The sequence below is a fragment of the Chrysemys picta genome, chromosome 15 (assembly GCF_011386835.1).
Source record: "Chrysemys picta bellii isolate R12L10 chromosome 15, ASM1138683v2, whole genome shotgun sequence".
Taxonomy (NCBI): domain Eukaryota; kingdom Metazoa; phylum Chordata; order Testudines; family Emydidae; genus Chrysemys; species Chrysemys picta.
In genome coordinates, this window is record NC_088805.1 from 10,533,369 (window position 1) to 10,548,790 (window position 15,422).

At 39.8% G+C, this 15,422-nt stretch overlaps 1 protein-coding gene across 5 annotated transcripts in view; it reads right to left on the reverse strand.

The window, feature by feature from the left end:
* The window catches only part of CIT (citron rho-interacting serine/threonine kinase), a 90,933-nt gene that overhangs the window by 40,873 nt on the left and 34,638 nt on the right, over window positions 1–15,422 (reverse strand). For all 5 annotated transcript variants that reach the window (XM_024108737.3, XM_024108738.3, XM_024108736.3 and 2 more), the window contains exons 14-21: window positions 13,617–13,787; window positions 13,291–13,344; window positions 12,715–12,768; window positions 11,080–11,220; window positions 10,569–10,694; window positions 5,970–6,065; window positions 1,710–1,826; window positions 1,114–1,223 (exon numbers count right to left, since the gene is read on the reverse strand). In XM_024108737.3, coding sequence (XP_023964505.1) covers window positions 1,114–1,223; window positions 1,710–1,826; window positions 5,970–6,065; window positions 10,569–10,694; window positions 11,080–11,220; window positions 12,715–12,768; window positions 13,291–13,344; window positions 13,617–13,787 — 869 coding nt within the window. The remainder of the gene's footprint in view (window positions 1–1,113; window positions 1,224–1,709; window positions 1,827–5,969; window positions 6,066–10,568; window positions 10,695–11,079; window positions 11,221–12,714; window positions 12,769–13,290; window positions 13,345–13,616; window positions 13,788–15,422) is intronic.

Here is a 15,422-nt window from a genome sequence, read left to right on the forward strand (position 1 = left end):
TTCCTACTTACAGGATATTAAGTAGCTTATGCTCTTTCCTGCACATGAAAGTAGAATCTCATGTGACACAGAACATCGCTTTAAAAGAGCTTAAAACCATTTAGGAAAAAAATAAGGGAAAACAATTATCTTCATGGGAAGATAAGGCATCTAAGTTAAAATCTGAACCAAAATCTGGTTCTGAGATGGAATCAAAGATTTGAGACAATAGCAACAAGAGACCCAGTATTTTATTATTCATTTTTTAAAATAAGGATTTCCCTCTAGCAAAGCTGCTGATGCTGCAATGACTGAAAAGGACTGTAGGTCTCAATTGAATACCCTGAAGGAGCTGCCATGGGGGGGGAAGTAAGGTCCCTAAATGGCTAAACTGAGAGCTAGACTGGCCATTGATGAGAAGATCTGAAACCATATAGAATCATTGTGGCGGATACTGTACCCAAATACTTTCAGGATCAGAAATAAGGAATCAGGATTAAAGAATCACTTTGACTCTAGGGCTCGGGCCCTCTTTTTTTTTTTTTTTTATAAACTGAAACAGGCAAAGATAACACCAATACCTCATATTTATAATCAACATTTAAAAACATGAAGGAAAATTCCTAAAACAATATCCAATTTTCTTAGATGTCTTGACAGCTGTTGGGAGCAGGATGGAAGCTTTGTGAAGAAAGGACATTTAACATTTTCTTCTCATCTTTGAGTGTCAAATAATTATAATAAGGCTTTGAGTTTCAATGAGTAATGGCCACAAGAAGCAGATGTGATCAAGTCTTAAACACCAGAAGCAAAAGGAATACTAATTGTTATACATCTCCACAGCTGGAACAGTATTGAAATTGCTGCTTCTCAGGAAGTGTTTCAGACATTTAAATATATATATTTCGAAAAATTACATGCAGCAAAAAAAGGGACAGCAACAGCCTCATGAAATGATCCAAAACAAATGCAACAATACAGACCAATAAAACTGAACAGCTATGATAAGGGAAACAAAATACTGAGCAAACTATAGTTTCTTGTTAGAGAAATAATATATTTGGAGAACAGGTCTTACTGAGCTCACACCGGGGCTTGTAAATGCAAGAGTGCTGTAGCAGTTCCTTTACTTACATGTTTCTCTGTGTAAAAAGGCTGCTATTTGCTGCCAGTTTATTAGCCTCAGACAATTCGACTATTCTCTGCTCCAATGACCTTATCTTCGAATCCATGGCATTGATCATCTGAAACAGAGCAGTCTGCCTTTGAGATCATGTGATGGAAGTTAGTGACTACAGCAAGGGGGCATTTAAAAATCAATTCTAGAAACTTCATTCAGAAACAAGATATCAGACTGAGTGGACAAGAAAACAAAGAAGCAATCACATATTCAGATGTTACATCTGTAACATCAATCTATAACTGCTTTCCAGTCTCTTCCAGATCAAGAGCAAGCAGCTCCCATGTGAACCATGTGCTGGACTGCCAGGTAGTAACATACTAGGCATGGATGACTTTCTTGAAAGGGAATGTTCTTGCAGACATCATGAATTAAAAGGACAGCTATCAAAACAAAACAAACCACCACACAAACACACACCACACATCCCTCTTCCCTACCCCCAAGAAGCCTCCAGCAACAAGACCCTTTATTTTAGGAACATCACTGGGTAAGAGCCTTAATATGGCTACTCTTAAAATGTTTCTGTTTCTGATTCAGTTACACCTACCGCCTTCTGCTCAGCCAGAATTTTGCATTTCTCATGTGCTTCTTCTTCATGTCTTCGCAGGATATTCTCAAGTGCTTCCTTATCAGCAAGATCTTTCTTCATCTGAGCATCTAGCACCTGAAGTAAACAAAACAAATTTCCTCACTTTGAATCATAGAATATCAGGGTTGGAAGGGACCTCAGGAGGTCATCTAGTCCAAACCCCCGCTCAAAGCAGGACCAATTCCCAACTAAATCATCGCAGCCAGGACTTTGTTAAGCCTGACCTTAAAAACCTCTAGGGAAGGAGATTCCACCACCTCCCTAGGTAACCCATTCCAGTGCTTCACCACCCTCCTAGTGAAAAAGTTTTTCCTAATATCCAACCTAAACCTCCCCCACTGCAACTTGAGACCTTGTTCTGTTCTTGAACCTGTTTCATTAGTCAAAGGGCAGTCAGAAAGAAAGCCACCAGGGACGGGTTACAATCGACGAAGGGGCTTGACCACATCCTAAGGAAAACTAGATGGGATGGCAGGAAATGCCCGGGACAGCAAGCTTTGAGGGAACTACTCAGCTGTCTGAAAAGGTTGAGTTTAATGAGTAAAAGGAGTTATTGGAAAGGCTATGGGCTGTTATTGTTTTTTAAACAGTCTTTCATAATTTGGGCTCATGAAATATGCCAGTTTGACATACATGGAAAATTAATTCCTCTATTCACAGAGGCAGTATGGCGCAGAAAAGTGGCAATGAAAGCTCCTTTTCATTACCTCACTGATGTGCCTCAACATTGACCTGTAAGAACCACATGTAGGTATGAGAGAGTAATTCAGCCTCCATGACTACTTTAATCCTTTGCCTCTCTGCTGAGACATATAACAAGGGTGCCAAGTAAGGTGGCGACTTGAGAGATACCAACACTTGTTCACTAGAAAGTGAACTAAAACAACTCCTTTTGGCTGTTGCATAGATTTTTTTTTTTATTATTATTAATACTCTGCACATATGTCCACAGCTTTGGATTTTAAATAAATTGAAATAAAAAATTAATTAGGGCTGTCCATTAATCGCAGTTAATTCATGCGATTAACTCAAAAAAATTAATCACAATTAAAAAAATTAATCGCACTGTTAAACAGAATACCAATTCAAATGTGTTAAATATATTTAGATGTTTTTCAACATTTTCAAATATATTGATTTCTATTACAACACAGAATACAAAGTGTACAGTGCTCACTTTATATTTTTTTATTACAAATATTTGCACTGTAAAAATAAAAGAAATAGTATTTTTCAATTCACCTCATACAAGTACTGTAGTGCAATCATTTTATTCTGAAAGTGTAACTTGCAAATGTACATTTTTTGTTACATAACTGCACACACACAAAAAAACAATGTAAAACTTTAGAGCCCACAAGTCCACTCAATCCTACTTCTTGTTCAGCCAAGGTTGTTTACATTTATGGGATATAATGATGCCTGCTTTTAATTTACAATGTTACCTGAAAGTGAGAACAGGTGTTCGCATAGCACTTTTGTAGCCGGTGTTGCAAGGTATTTACATGCCAGATATGATAAACATTCGTATGCCCCTTCATGCTTCAGCCACCATTCCAGAGGACATGCTTCCATGCTGATGATGCTCATTAAAAAAAATAATGCATTAATTAAATTTGTGACTAAAGTCCTTGGGGGAGAACTCTGTCTCCTGTTCTGTTTTACCCGCATTCTGCCATATATTTAATGTTATAGCAATCTCGGATGATGACCCAGCACATGTTCATTTTAAGAACATTTCCACAGCAGATTTGATAAAACGCAAAGAGGGTACCAATGTGAGATTTCTAAAAATAGCTACAGCACTTGATCCAAGGTTTAAGAACCCAAAGTGCCGTCCAAAATTTGAGAGGGATGAGGTGTGCAGCATACTTTCAGAAGTCTTAAAAGAGCAACACTCCGATGCAGAAACTACAGAACCTGAACCACCAGAAAAGAAAATCAACCTTCTGCTGGTGGCATCTGACTCAGATGATGAAAACGAACATGCATCCATCCGCTCTGCTTTCGATCATTATCGAGCAGAACCCATCATGACCATGGACGCATGTTCTCTAGAATGGTGGTTGAAGCATGAAGGGACATATGAATCTTTAGCGCATCTGGCACATAAATATCTTGCGACGCCGGCTACAATAGTGCCACGCGAACGCCTGTTCTCACTTTCAGGTGACACTGTAAACAAGAAGTGGGCAGCATTATCTCCTGAAAACTGTAACCAAACTTGTTTGTCTGAGCAATTCGCTGAAGTAGGACTGAGTGGACTTGTAAGTTCTAAAGTCTTACATTGTTTTATTTTTGAATACAGTTGTTGTTGTTGGTTTGTTACATAATTCTACATTTGTAATTTCAACTTTCATGATAAAGAGACTGCACTACAGAACTTGTATTAGGTGAACTGAAAAATGCTATTTCTTCTGTTTTTTACAGTGCAAATATTTGTAATAAAAAAAATATAAAGTGAGCACTGTACACTTTGTATTCTGTGTTGTAATAGAAATCAATATATTTGAAAATGTTGAAAACATTTAAATAAATGGTATTCTGTTATTGTTTAACAGCACGATTAATCGCGATTTTTTTTAAATCGCGATTAATTTTTTTAATCACTTGACAGCCCTAAAATAAATACATAAGAGGTACGTAATATTATTTCATAATATTATAAGTTAAGAGGTACGTAATATTATTTTATAATATTATAAGTTTCAGTGACTATAGATCTGAATTCAAATCAGTAACCTAGCCATGAAAGGACTAGGAGGACTGGACTTGATGGACTACTGTTGTAGCGATGGTTGGACTCAAAGAGCCAACTGACATTTTGATTCCATTCTAATTCTTCTGTCCTGTTACAACTCCAATGTTTCTCAGACATCTCCTCTTGGAAGAACCACCATTTCAAACTTACTCTCCCCCTCTCCAAAACTGAATTTGTCCCTCCGTCTAGTCTCTTCCTAATCTTACTCCATTCACTAGCTCCACTGTTAACGCCACTATCTTCAGTGCCTCCCATGCTCATAATCTTCGACCTTTCTCGCTCTTCCTCTCCCAAATCCAGGTTCTCATTATAGCTTTTCCTCCCATTACTATTATTTCTGCTCCAAATACATGCTTCCCACCTCCTAAATCCCTTCAGTGTCATCTCATCTCATTTACCAAAGCTCACATAATCTTGCCCCATTTATACCCTGGCTCTCATTTCCTTCTACTGCTCCCCCCCATTCTTTACACCCTTTTCAATCCTTTCACCTTACCACTTCTTTGGTCTCCTTTCTAACATCCAACTCTTGACTTCCTGCCTTGAAAAGTATGTTTGTTCCAATTTGCCATGCACCCTCCACTACTCAGTATTTTCTTTCAAGAAATTCCTCCTCTCTTTTATCATCATCATCGTAGTCTCTCTCTCTCCTGGAGAGTTGTTTGAAGTCTAAACTTATTCAGACTAAGCTCTTTGGGCCAGTGAACACGTCTTTACATTTGTAAATGCTGTGTAAATTTATAGTGCTATATAAATGTAATAAATCATAATGACAAAGAGTGGGGGAAAGATCACACTTGGAAGACACAGAGATCCTTAAAGAATACTTTTGCTGAATGACAAACTATAGGTTTTTTAGATAAATTCTGAAGTCTACTACATAATCCTGTCTCTCTCTCTATGGTTTCCCTAATTTTAGGTGGTGTCTATAATCATGTTTTCAACTGTTTGTTACAATTCTTAAAATATCCTAGAGAAGAGAAAAAATTCAGAGTGGGTGGATCCCTGGACTCACTGGCAGATGTTACAGCTCCAAGGAGGTGGAATTTCAAAAGTGCTTTTGTGTTTACTAAATTTAAAGCTTCTAGGGATGCTAGTGTTAATGCTCTTCAGATCAAAGCAAGATCATCAGACAGAATTAAAAGCCTTTTTGAAAGACTGATTTCCCACAAGCACTGAATAAGAATCACCTGTTCTAAAGGAATGGTCCGTTAACAGTTAGATTCGTATAGCTCTCACAAAGCCTACATGGATAATGCAGCCTCACACAAAAGGTGAGAGCATGATGGGCACAGGTTAGAAGGACAGAATTATTCAGTTTTCATTCAACCCTCAGAAGAAGTGAAGAAGGAAGCAGAGGACAAGGGATCAGAGTCCAAAAGCAGCTGTTTGGGGATAATCCAGAGCCCAATGGACCTATAAAAGAGAGTATGAAGGTAATGAAAAGGGATATTTACTTTGATTTTTTCATCATAGAACTGCTCTTTCTGTTTCAGCTGCAATTCCAGATGCTGTGCTGACAGCTGAGCCTCACGGTGCTTTTCCTCCAGCTCCTGAACACAGTGAAGATTTATGTCAGACATATATAGAAATATAATATATAGAATTTATAAATACATATACAGTACATGTACAAAACCCTCATTCCCTCTGGTTTTAAGGCTAATATAAATCTATGAGGCCTGGGAGCTCAGCTGCATGAGATACCATTATGAAAGTACATATCACCAGCATTAAACCTTATAAATAGACAGATAGATATATCAGTTATCCTATTTTAGTGTAGGTAGTATAATAAAAAGGGTAAAGAGGTGTTTAAAAAAGAAGTAGATTCCACCTCCACCAAGAGCTGCCTCCTGAGCCAGTACTGCCCCTTCTGATCTGCTTCCAAAAAAAATTAAGGTATTCCCCAAAATGGAGCCAGAATGGTTTGTGATAATGAGCAGTTATGAACAGCTCACAGATGTGTGATGGGATTCTGAAACCATAGACCAAAAAACCCCAATCATCTTGCAGTTAACTTTAAATTCCTTTGCATCAGATTGGCTGGTGAAGGTTTTAAATATATGGATGGATATCTAACAACAAGGGAAAGACATGTGGTAGAGTGCTTTGAATACAGGACAGGGAATTCCTGAGAGTTTAGTCTCATTTCTGATAATGTCCCTCCCTCTCTCTCTAGCCTTGGGCAAATCACTTAGAACATAAGAATGGCCATACTGGGTCAGACCAAAGGTCCATCTAACCCAGTATCCTGTCTTCCGACAGTGGCCAATGCCAGGTGCCCCAGAGAGAATGAACAGAGCAGGTAATCATCAAGAGATCCATCCACTTACACCTTGATTCTGCACTGAGGATCATGCATGTAAACCTCTGCATCAGTGTAGTTCTCAGTGCAGTGGTGCCTTAATTTCTATGCTTCAGATTCTCCATTTGTAGATTGGAGTGGAGATAATCCTTTCTGTCCTCCCTACATGGTTGTTGCCAGGATGGATATTTATAAATTGCTTTGAAGATGAAAAGTGCTTTACAAGTTATATATTAGGTGCAAAAAATATTTTTATCCTCAGTGGCTCACAAGGGTGAAGGAACGTAAGTCACACAAAATACAGCCTTGAATAAGTTAAATAGCCCTGTCTCTCACAGGTAAACCAGTTTGGTAGAGGGGGGGCATTTTTGTTCATGAAGTTGGTCTTTAAGGCAGCGCTAGAGAGTCTCCTTTCTTGAGGCTTACTCTCAAGAGTTGAGACTTCAGAGAACATTATTCTCCCTCATGGCCAGGTTTGCCATTCCAGTGGTTTCTGCAGCACAGGAGGCAGATCCAGACCTGACAAGCCCTGGAAAATGGGTTGATTCCATGACATTTCTCTAGTTGACACACAGGCATTTTCTATCCCCTGATCTTCCTGTCTCTTATCTCAGGAAACCAATCTTGGGCGCACACAAAGGTTCCTTTGATCCAGTCACAGCATCAACGCTCTACCACGCGGGCTACAAAAATGGAGTGAAAGCCTGCCAACAAGTAGTCATCTAGAAGGAGCCTGCAGCATTTGGTATCCTGGAAGGGGCATTATTGTTATCTTCAGTTGGAAAATGTCTTCTAGTACCAAGAAGTCAATTCAGCTTTCACACAGGCCCACACAGTATAGGTCCAAATAGTGAATCACACAATCAGGTCAGCAGCAGCTTCAGAGTTCCCACCACGAGGTTGCTCATGCTAGAGTAGAAGCTCTGCCAGCTCCTGAAGTGGCCCTCTGCAGTGTAGGCATAGAAATGTAGTCTCTTATTTCAGGGGGGAGGGATAGCTCAGTGGTTAGAGCATTGACCTGCTAAACCCAGGGTTGTGAGTTCTTGAGGGAGCCATTTAGGGATCTGGGGCAAAAATCTGTCTAGGGATTGGTCCTGCTTTGAGCAGGGGGTTGGACTAGATGACCTCCTGAGGTCCCTTCCAACCCTAATATTCTAGATAATCTTCTCCAGCAGTTCATATTCAGCTCCCCTCACCCAACCCCTTCCTTTTATTTACCATAGCCACTGAGAACAGCCATCTCTACTCCCAAGCAGCAAAGAATAAATTGCCCTTTATTTTTTATGATTCAGAACTTGGCATATCCTTCCTGTGGCTCTCTTCATCTACGGACAGGCCAGCAGGGCTTATCAAGTACAACCGGAAGAGTTCATTCCTTCAGAGAAAACCATCATCCATTTCTTCTGAAGGCTCACCACCTGGCTCCCTTCCTCTCTTCCCTCAAAACTAAAAGAAACAGAGGCCATACCTGTTCCTACATCTCCGCCCATCCTCTTCTCCCCATCACTCCCAAGAACAGTTTATCAGAGTCCCTGTAAAAAATGCCCAACACCAACTGCCTCATGGGATTAAGGAGTCTTCAGACAGAGGTATGTATATCTGACTCAGCCCACCACTCCACATACTGTGCCACTGTAGCAAAAAATCACAGAAAAGGTCCCTCTCCTCTACAGGGACATGCCAACAGAACAAAAGTCCACATCTGACCTATCTTCAGACTCAGGTCTTTTGCCAGTTGTCTTGTCACCAGGAGAAACAAGGCATTTAAGGTTAAAGAAAAAAAACCCAACAACGCTTCCTCACAGAAGTCCAGATCTCACCAAACTGTAGAGCAAAAACTCTAGACACCATAAAAAGAATCCTTCTAACTGCAATCAGCAAAAAACAACTTCATTTTCTTTTGCGCCCTCCAAAGAGGGCTAACTCTCCAAGTCAGAACTGGCAGGAAGAGACCCCTGAAACTCCAGACTTGCTTGTCTTAGCGTTATATAAGGGCATTATGGTCCCCAACATTCTATGTAAACATGGAGAAAACTGTAGATCCAAAACAAGGCCCATGGAACAGTGAAATTATATTTTTGCATTCCCTTCCATTTTTTATGGAAAATAATAAAACTCAAACAAAAATGCCCAAATACACACAAGAGACTTATGCAACAAGTCTCAATGTGTTACATGGTCTCTGAATACAAAGCTGGCTTTGTACCCGCGCAAGCAGTGGTCTTTCACTTATCATGCCCTGATGCTGAAAGACAGAACAATGCCAAGGGCCTTATTCTACCTTCTTTATGGTGCCTCAAGGGTTCTGATCTTGAAATCCATTTATGCAGCTATTTCTCAGAACAATTATGGATCACCTATCACCTTCAGTTAAGGCTATTTATACATTCCCATTGGGCCTTCACACATGGTATGTCTCCGGTTCTCCTGCAGTCAGGACTACGACCACCTGTTCAAGGGTGTTTAACATGTTAGTTTTCCTGGTAGTAACCCCAAGAGAAAAAGAGTGGGGGATGGGCGTAGAATCCATATCGATCCCTTTTCTAGATTATAGTCTCATCTGACCTCCAGTCAAGCTAAAAGCAACAAATGACACCAAATATGTGACCTTTTTCCTTCACCACCACATTTTTAATTAGCCCTCCTGCAGAGTAGCATTGCTGTTATAAACTTACTGCTGGAATGATGAACCTAGCTATTAAGGGGAAGCTAAATATGTACTATCCTGATCTCTCTTCTTCAAAAATGAGTCAGGTTTGCCATTCCACCCCTCCTTTGGTAGGGGATCATTTTTAATTTTTAATTTTCAATTTATCTTTTGGGTCTCCTTCAGGTACTGTCGAAAGGTAATTTAATGAAAGATAGATAGTTGATAAACTCAACTACCAGGAAAGATATATGTAACATATATTTTGTCTCTGGAAGCAGTCTCACTGGGGGTGGGGAGTGTTCCCAAGGGCACAGTAAATCACTTCCCTGTGACTGACAGGTCTAGATCCTACATCCTATGCTGCAGAAGGAAACCCACTGTTTGAATGGGTATTTGTAGAAGAGAACTCATCAGAGAAGCACACATTTATTTATCTGCCTCATCACAAGACAATGGCTTCTTCCCCCAGGGAGGTCTATGTACCAGCAGTACCCTCTGTTTGGTTCCCTTTAGACTAAATTAACCAAAAAAGACTTAACAGATCTAATAACAAGAAAAACAAGAAATTGCCAACTATAGTGGGGAAGGTATGTGGGTGAGAATGGATCTCTGACAAATATTTTAAGAGAAAAACAGTTTTGATGATTCATTTTGTTCTTCTGCAAAATGCAAGAATTTGGGATAGATTAGAAGTCAGACTAAATTGCAAGGGATTTCAAAGTTAAATACTAAAGATGTCATTGTTACACAACCCAGCACTGACCATTAAGGAAGTTATGCTTTTGAAATAGACATTAGGAAATGAATTGCATACTAGTGAGTTAATACAATTGAGTTGGAAAGTTACGCCTATTGGGACAACTGGGATTTTTAAAAAGTCATTTGGTAAGAGATCATAGATACCTAGGAGTTAGTTTATAACTAACACTGCAGGCAGCAGAATTTGTGCACTGAAGTTATTTCCAACATAAAATTTATACAACATCCAATTCCCTTATTCAACAACCCCCACCCGATTTTATGTAGTTCTATGTCCTCTCTTCCCACTCCACTGTGGCATACTCTGTCCCTTTATCTTTCATTTTCATCCCTGCTCACCAAAATTTTGTCTGCCATCTGTTGAATCTGCTGAGATTTAGTTTGAATATCTTCCTTTAGTCGGTTTTCTCTGCGTTCCACAGTCTCTAATCTCTTCACTTGATTCTCCAGAGAATGGCGCCGTTCCTGCAGAGCAATTATGAACTGCCATTTAAGCTAAACAAGTTTTGATTATCAAACAGCAGTGAGCAGGCACTGGGAAAAGTCAACTGAAGCCATCAGTATGTGGTCCTCTTCTACATCCAAACTCATCCCCGCTCCCAAAGACTTAACCTAATCACATGTTCATGTTGAATCCAGATGGAAAATAACACCAAAAAGCCTCCCAGTAAGTATTCTTCAGAGAAATACATTTATAAAAGAATGAATAATCAACTGCTATTTTCTAATCTCTCTCCTCTGACAAGCTGTTTACAGGGATCCTGGCCATTCAGTGTTCTACAAGTAGGGGTTTCTAAGCCCAATTACATCCTATTGACTAGTCCAGTGTAGCCAGAAATTTTCTGCTCACCTCTGCTTCAAGCAGTTTCTTTTTCATGCCTTCATTAGAGTCTTCCCGATTCTGCAATTTCTCCAACTCTTTCTCTGCTCTCTCCTTTGCCTGACGGATATTCTGAAGAAGTTCAGTTGCCTCAGAGCTGGCTTTCACAGCCTAAACCAAGAGGGGAAAAAAAAAAAAATCAGTAAATTTTAGTACAAAGACACACACACAAAAAGTCTTCATAGTAACAGATGCATGTACAGTATGATGGCAACCTCAGATGTTCAGCATTCTGAATAAAACATTTATAAAAGCCTGGTCTGGCAGCCTAGAATTAGCACAACATCCAACCATGTGAAGGAATATTTCATTTAGTCTCCTGAGGGCTGTAATACTTTGGTCTAATTCTGGTTGATATCTGGTGTTAGGCTGGCTGGTTGGTGTTTAGTGGCCTATGATGGCGATCAGACTAGATGATATGGTAGTCCCTTCTGCCTTTAAACTCTATGAATCCAGGTTCAAACTTCTGCTCCAAACTTCACTTCAGCTGTTGCAAATGTTGGAAAGAGCATGAGGGAAGAACTACTACAGGTCTGTCTTGTTGTACCAGTAGCTTCTACTGCTCTACTTGCACTGGAGCTCAAGACTAGTCCACAAACTCAGTCTAATCCCTTGAGACAAGATTCATAGATATATTTCTGTTCAAGTGCTGAGAGAACATTGTGTTGAGCCACATCATTTCTTGGAACAAATGAGATAGTAATGGTGAAAACTGGTGGCCTGCTTGAAGGACTGAGATGAAAGTGACAGCCTCATACTATTTTGACCTCAATGTTTACACTACAGATTCATTATCCTTAAGGAAGCCCCATTTCTGGAAAGCCAAAACAGCCAGCAGACTAGTTGTGGGGAGGGGTTTGAGATGCTCCCAGATGGATATGAAGCGACTAGCTCTCTCCTCGCCCCAAAAAGAACCACCATTAGCAATGTATTAGCTGGTATAGTGTTTTCTCACATATAGCCCTTTTGGGTGCACTGGAATTTCAGCGCCCACTAAAGTGAGACTGATAGCACTGATTACAGCAAGGTAGGTACTGTGTATACTTCCTCTAGATGCTAACGTATCCTAATCCTGTCATGAACCCTTATCATAGGCTCATAGGACTGGAAGGGACCAGGGATGGGTCATCTAATCCAGTCCCCTGCATTCTACTGTTTGACCTATCAACAGAGTAGAGATTGCTAATTGAGAAGTGATTTTATGATTAATACCAAAGCATGCTGGGAGAGTAAACCAAGACCAAAATACATTCACTGCTGAACTAGCAAGACATGAACCCAAGTCTCCAGAAATAAAAGGTTAGGATAGCGTGTTAGATGCTTTACGCCCATGCTGGCCTTTTAAATTAGAATTTCTACGCACTATTCCTGTTGTGACTCAGCTTCATTTGTAAAAATAAACACTGTTGACACATTTCAAGAGCAGAAAGCATATTGAGAATTCTGATTTCAGATACCGGCTCCCACCCCCACTTTCTCCCTCTGACATCCCCTCTTGGTGTGACTAATTCTATTTTTGACTATGAAACAGTGCACATCTCCCCTGCATTAGGGTTTTGCTGGAAAGCCTTGTGAAAAATTCACCAACCCCACCCCTGACTTTACCTTTGCCAGCTTGTCCTGCAGCTCCTGGATTTTGGTCTGCTGCTCTGTATTGATCTACAGTTAAATGCAAGGGAGAAAAAATGAATGTCTGCCGTACTTGTGATTTATTTATTTTAGACTTGCTTCCCAGAATCTTTGTTTCTCTCTATAATTCCAACCTGCCAGATGATCCAATGCATTCCTGCTCCTGATTTCCTCTAGATCATTTGCCATATTTCTGTCACTAAATAAATCACTTTGACCCAGCATGCAGAACTAAATAAATTTATTTTTCAGAATAATCATATTTTCCATGTGACATTCTTCATTCATAATGATACGTACAGGGTTTTTCTTTTAACCCACCTCCAGCACAGATTACTCATAACAGGTTTGTCTTGGCATAGCTACTCTACAAGTTCAGTTGAGAACAGGACTGACCAAGCCAGCTTTAAATCAAATCACACAGAACAGTCCGTCCCACAGAGAGATAGGATGGAAGTCTGTTCATGCCACTGACTATCCATGGATGTTCTGGGTTTCTGATAGCGATAATATACTTGGGCAGTAAACTCTACTGACACTAAGGAAGCATACCTTCTCCAGTTTGGAATACAGCTCTCCTACTTCAGTTTTCCCATGGTCTTTAGCCTGTAATTTAAAAATATAAAATGTATAACTCTGAAGAAAAGTTTTAGGATATTGGACTTCACCCAGAATCAAACTCAGGCAGTTTAAATGTAAACAGCTTTACAGGGAATAAATGAAATTGTTCCAACTATACTGGTAATACAAAATGGCTTCCAACTGTACAACCTGTACCGAGTTTCCAAGGACTTGAATGCAACTCATTTATAAATCCCAGCCAACACACACTAGAAACTAGGAGTGTAACAACACCTTTCCCAGGGAGCCTTCACTACCTTCTGTAGTTTGTTGTGACATTCAGTAGCTTTACGTTTGAATTCTTCAGCTGCCAATCGTGACTCTCTCAACTCCGATTCATAGAGATCACTACGTCTACGAGCTGAAATAAGATCCTCTTCTAACTGATTCATCATCAACCTCATCTCTTCCACCTGGGCTTGATACTCCTGTGGGAAGAAAAGGGACATTACATTTTGGAAAGCACAGAGGAAAGACAGAGAGTGGCAAACAATACGATAGTACCTATATGGAATAGGCAGAAAGCAGACAAAGTATATAAAGAGAGGACAAAAACATAAAATGAAAGGATGAGAGCCAGGCAGAATACAATATCCATTCCTTTCTGGCTTGTGTCTTTCATGACAGAGTCAATAAGTCATTTCCAAGCCATTACCTCAGAGAAGATATGAAATGTAACCAAAAAAAATCTATTTTGAGAGGATTCAACAGCAGAAACACATTCATGGTTTTTGAAACAAATGGTAAAGTACTTACAGGTTATTTCTCTCCCTGAAGGTTAGTGGTCTATATAGACATATGCTTCTGAGTTTTGTGCCTCTGTCAAACACCCAGATATATTCTCTCAAAGTTATTCAGACTGATAACATGAGAACTACTACAAACCTGGATGGTCGGGGTGGGTGAAAAGGAGAAAAAAATGTGTTGTGGCCTCCAACCATCAGTTTATTGGTTTCTTTTGATAGCTCAGAAAAGAAACATATTAAACCTAAAGTAAAAGTCCTCTATCATTCTTGATGGGAGTAGCGGTAATCTAGTATCAAATGTTACCTTTGGAGGATAACCCTCTAGGAGTCACATTTTCCCCCCAAAGGCCACTATTCTATGTAGTCCACTCCTCCATTAAACTACAATAAAGGACTTGGAATAAAAATTTTGGAAAAGTGCAATGCCTAAAAATCGAAGAACAGAAAGAACATTTGGAATGATTGTTCCAATTAGGGCAAGCATGCAAGGTGAGAAGTGGGTGTAGATAGATCCTGAGGTGACCAATGAAATCTTCAGTAGAGGAATCTAAGTGTTGATTGTTATTACATAGTACGCATTTGTATAGTCCTTTAAATACACAAGTGCCTACAAGAAAACAAATATTGTCCCTTTCCTAAAGAGCTTGATTTTATATCTATCTATCTGGTGGGTGGGGAGCATGCACACCAGGCGTACGCTAGGCAAGTACACAACACAGACAAAGGAATGGGAGAAAGGACATAACAGATCTTGCTTTCCATGTTATTTTCTTAGAGTCCATATACACACACTATTATTCAATTCTCCCTACCAAACCTTGCCCATTCACCCACTACTTTTACTTTCTCCTGTGTTCAAATTCATATTTATCAGTTAATTCTCTGCTCTCCACTTTCTGCCACATATGGCTGGAGGTTGCCACTAGCAGCCTTCTGCCTTAGAGTGACTCGCTGTTTCATAATACCAACAGGGGACCTAGCTGGCCCATCCTCCCACCAAGTCCAACTGTTGCGGTCCAAGTATTTTCTCCCTGGACGGGGCTGAAGCTTTTATACCATAGGTGAGGCAAACATACATTAGCTCAAAATATCCTTTCACATCAATGGATTTGTGCAAAGAAAGACGCAGAATGCCTGGAAGAAGTGTGTTCTGCTCAAAGATCACAATTTGGATCAGCACTTCCAAGAATACTTAATTTCTAGAGCAACAATCACTTGACAAAGGAATTGTAAGCAAGGCCTCACATGCCATTGAGAAAGTTAATGAATTTGGGAATAGTTAAATAAAATTTCAGTTTTTCTTGCTTCTTGATATTA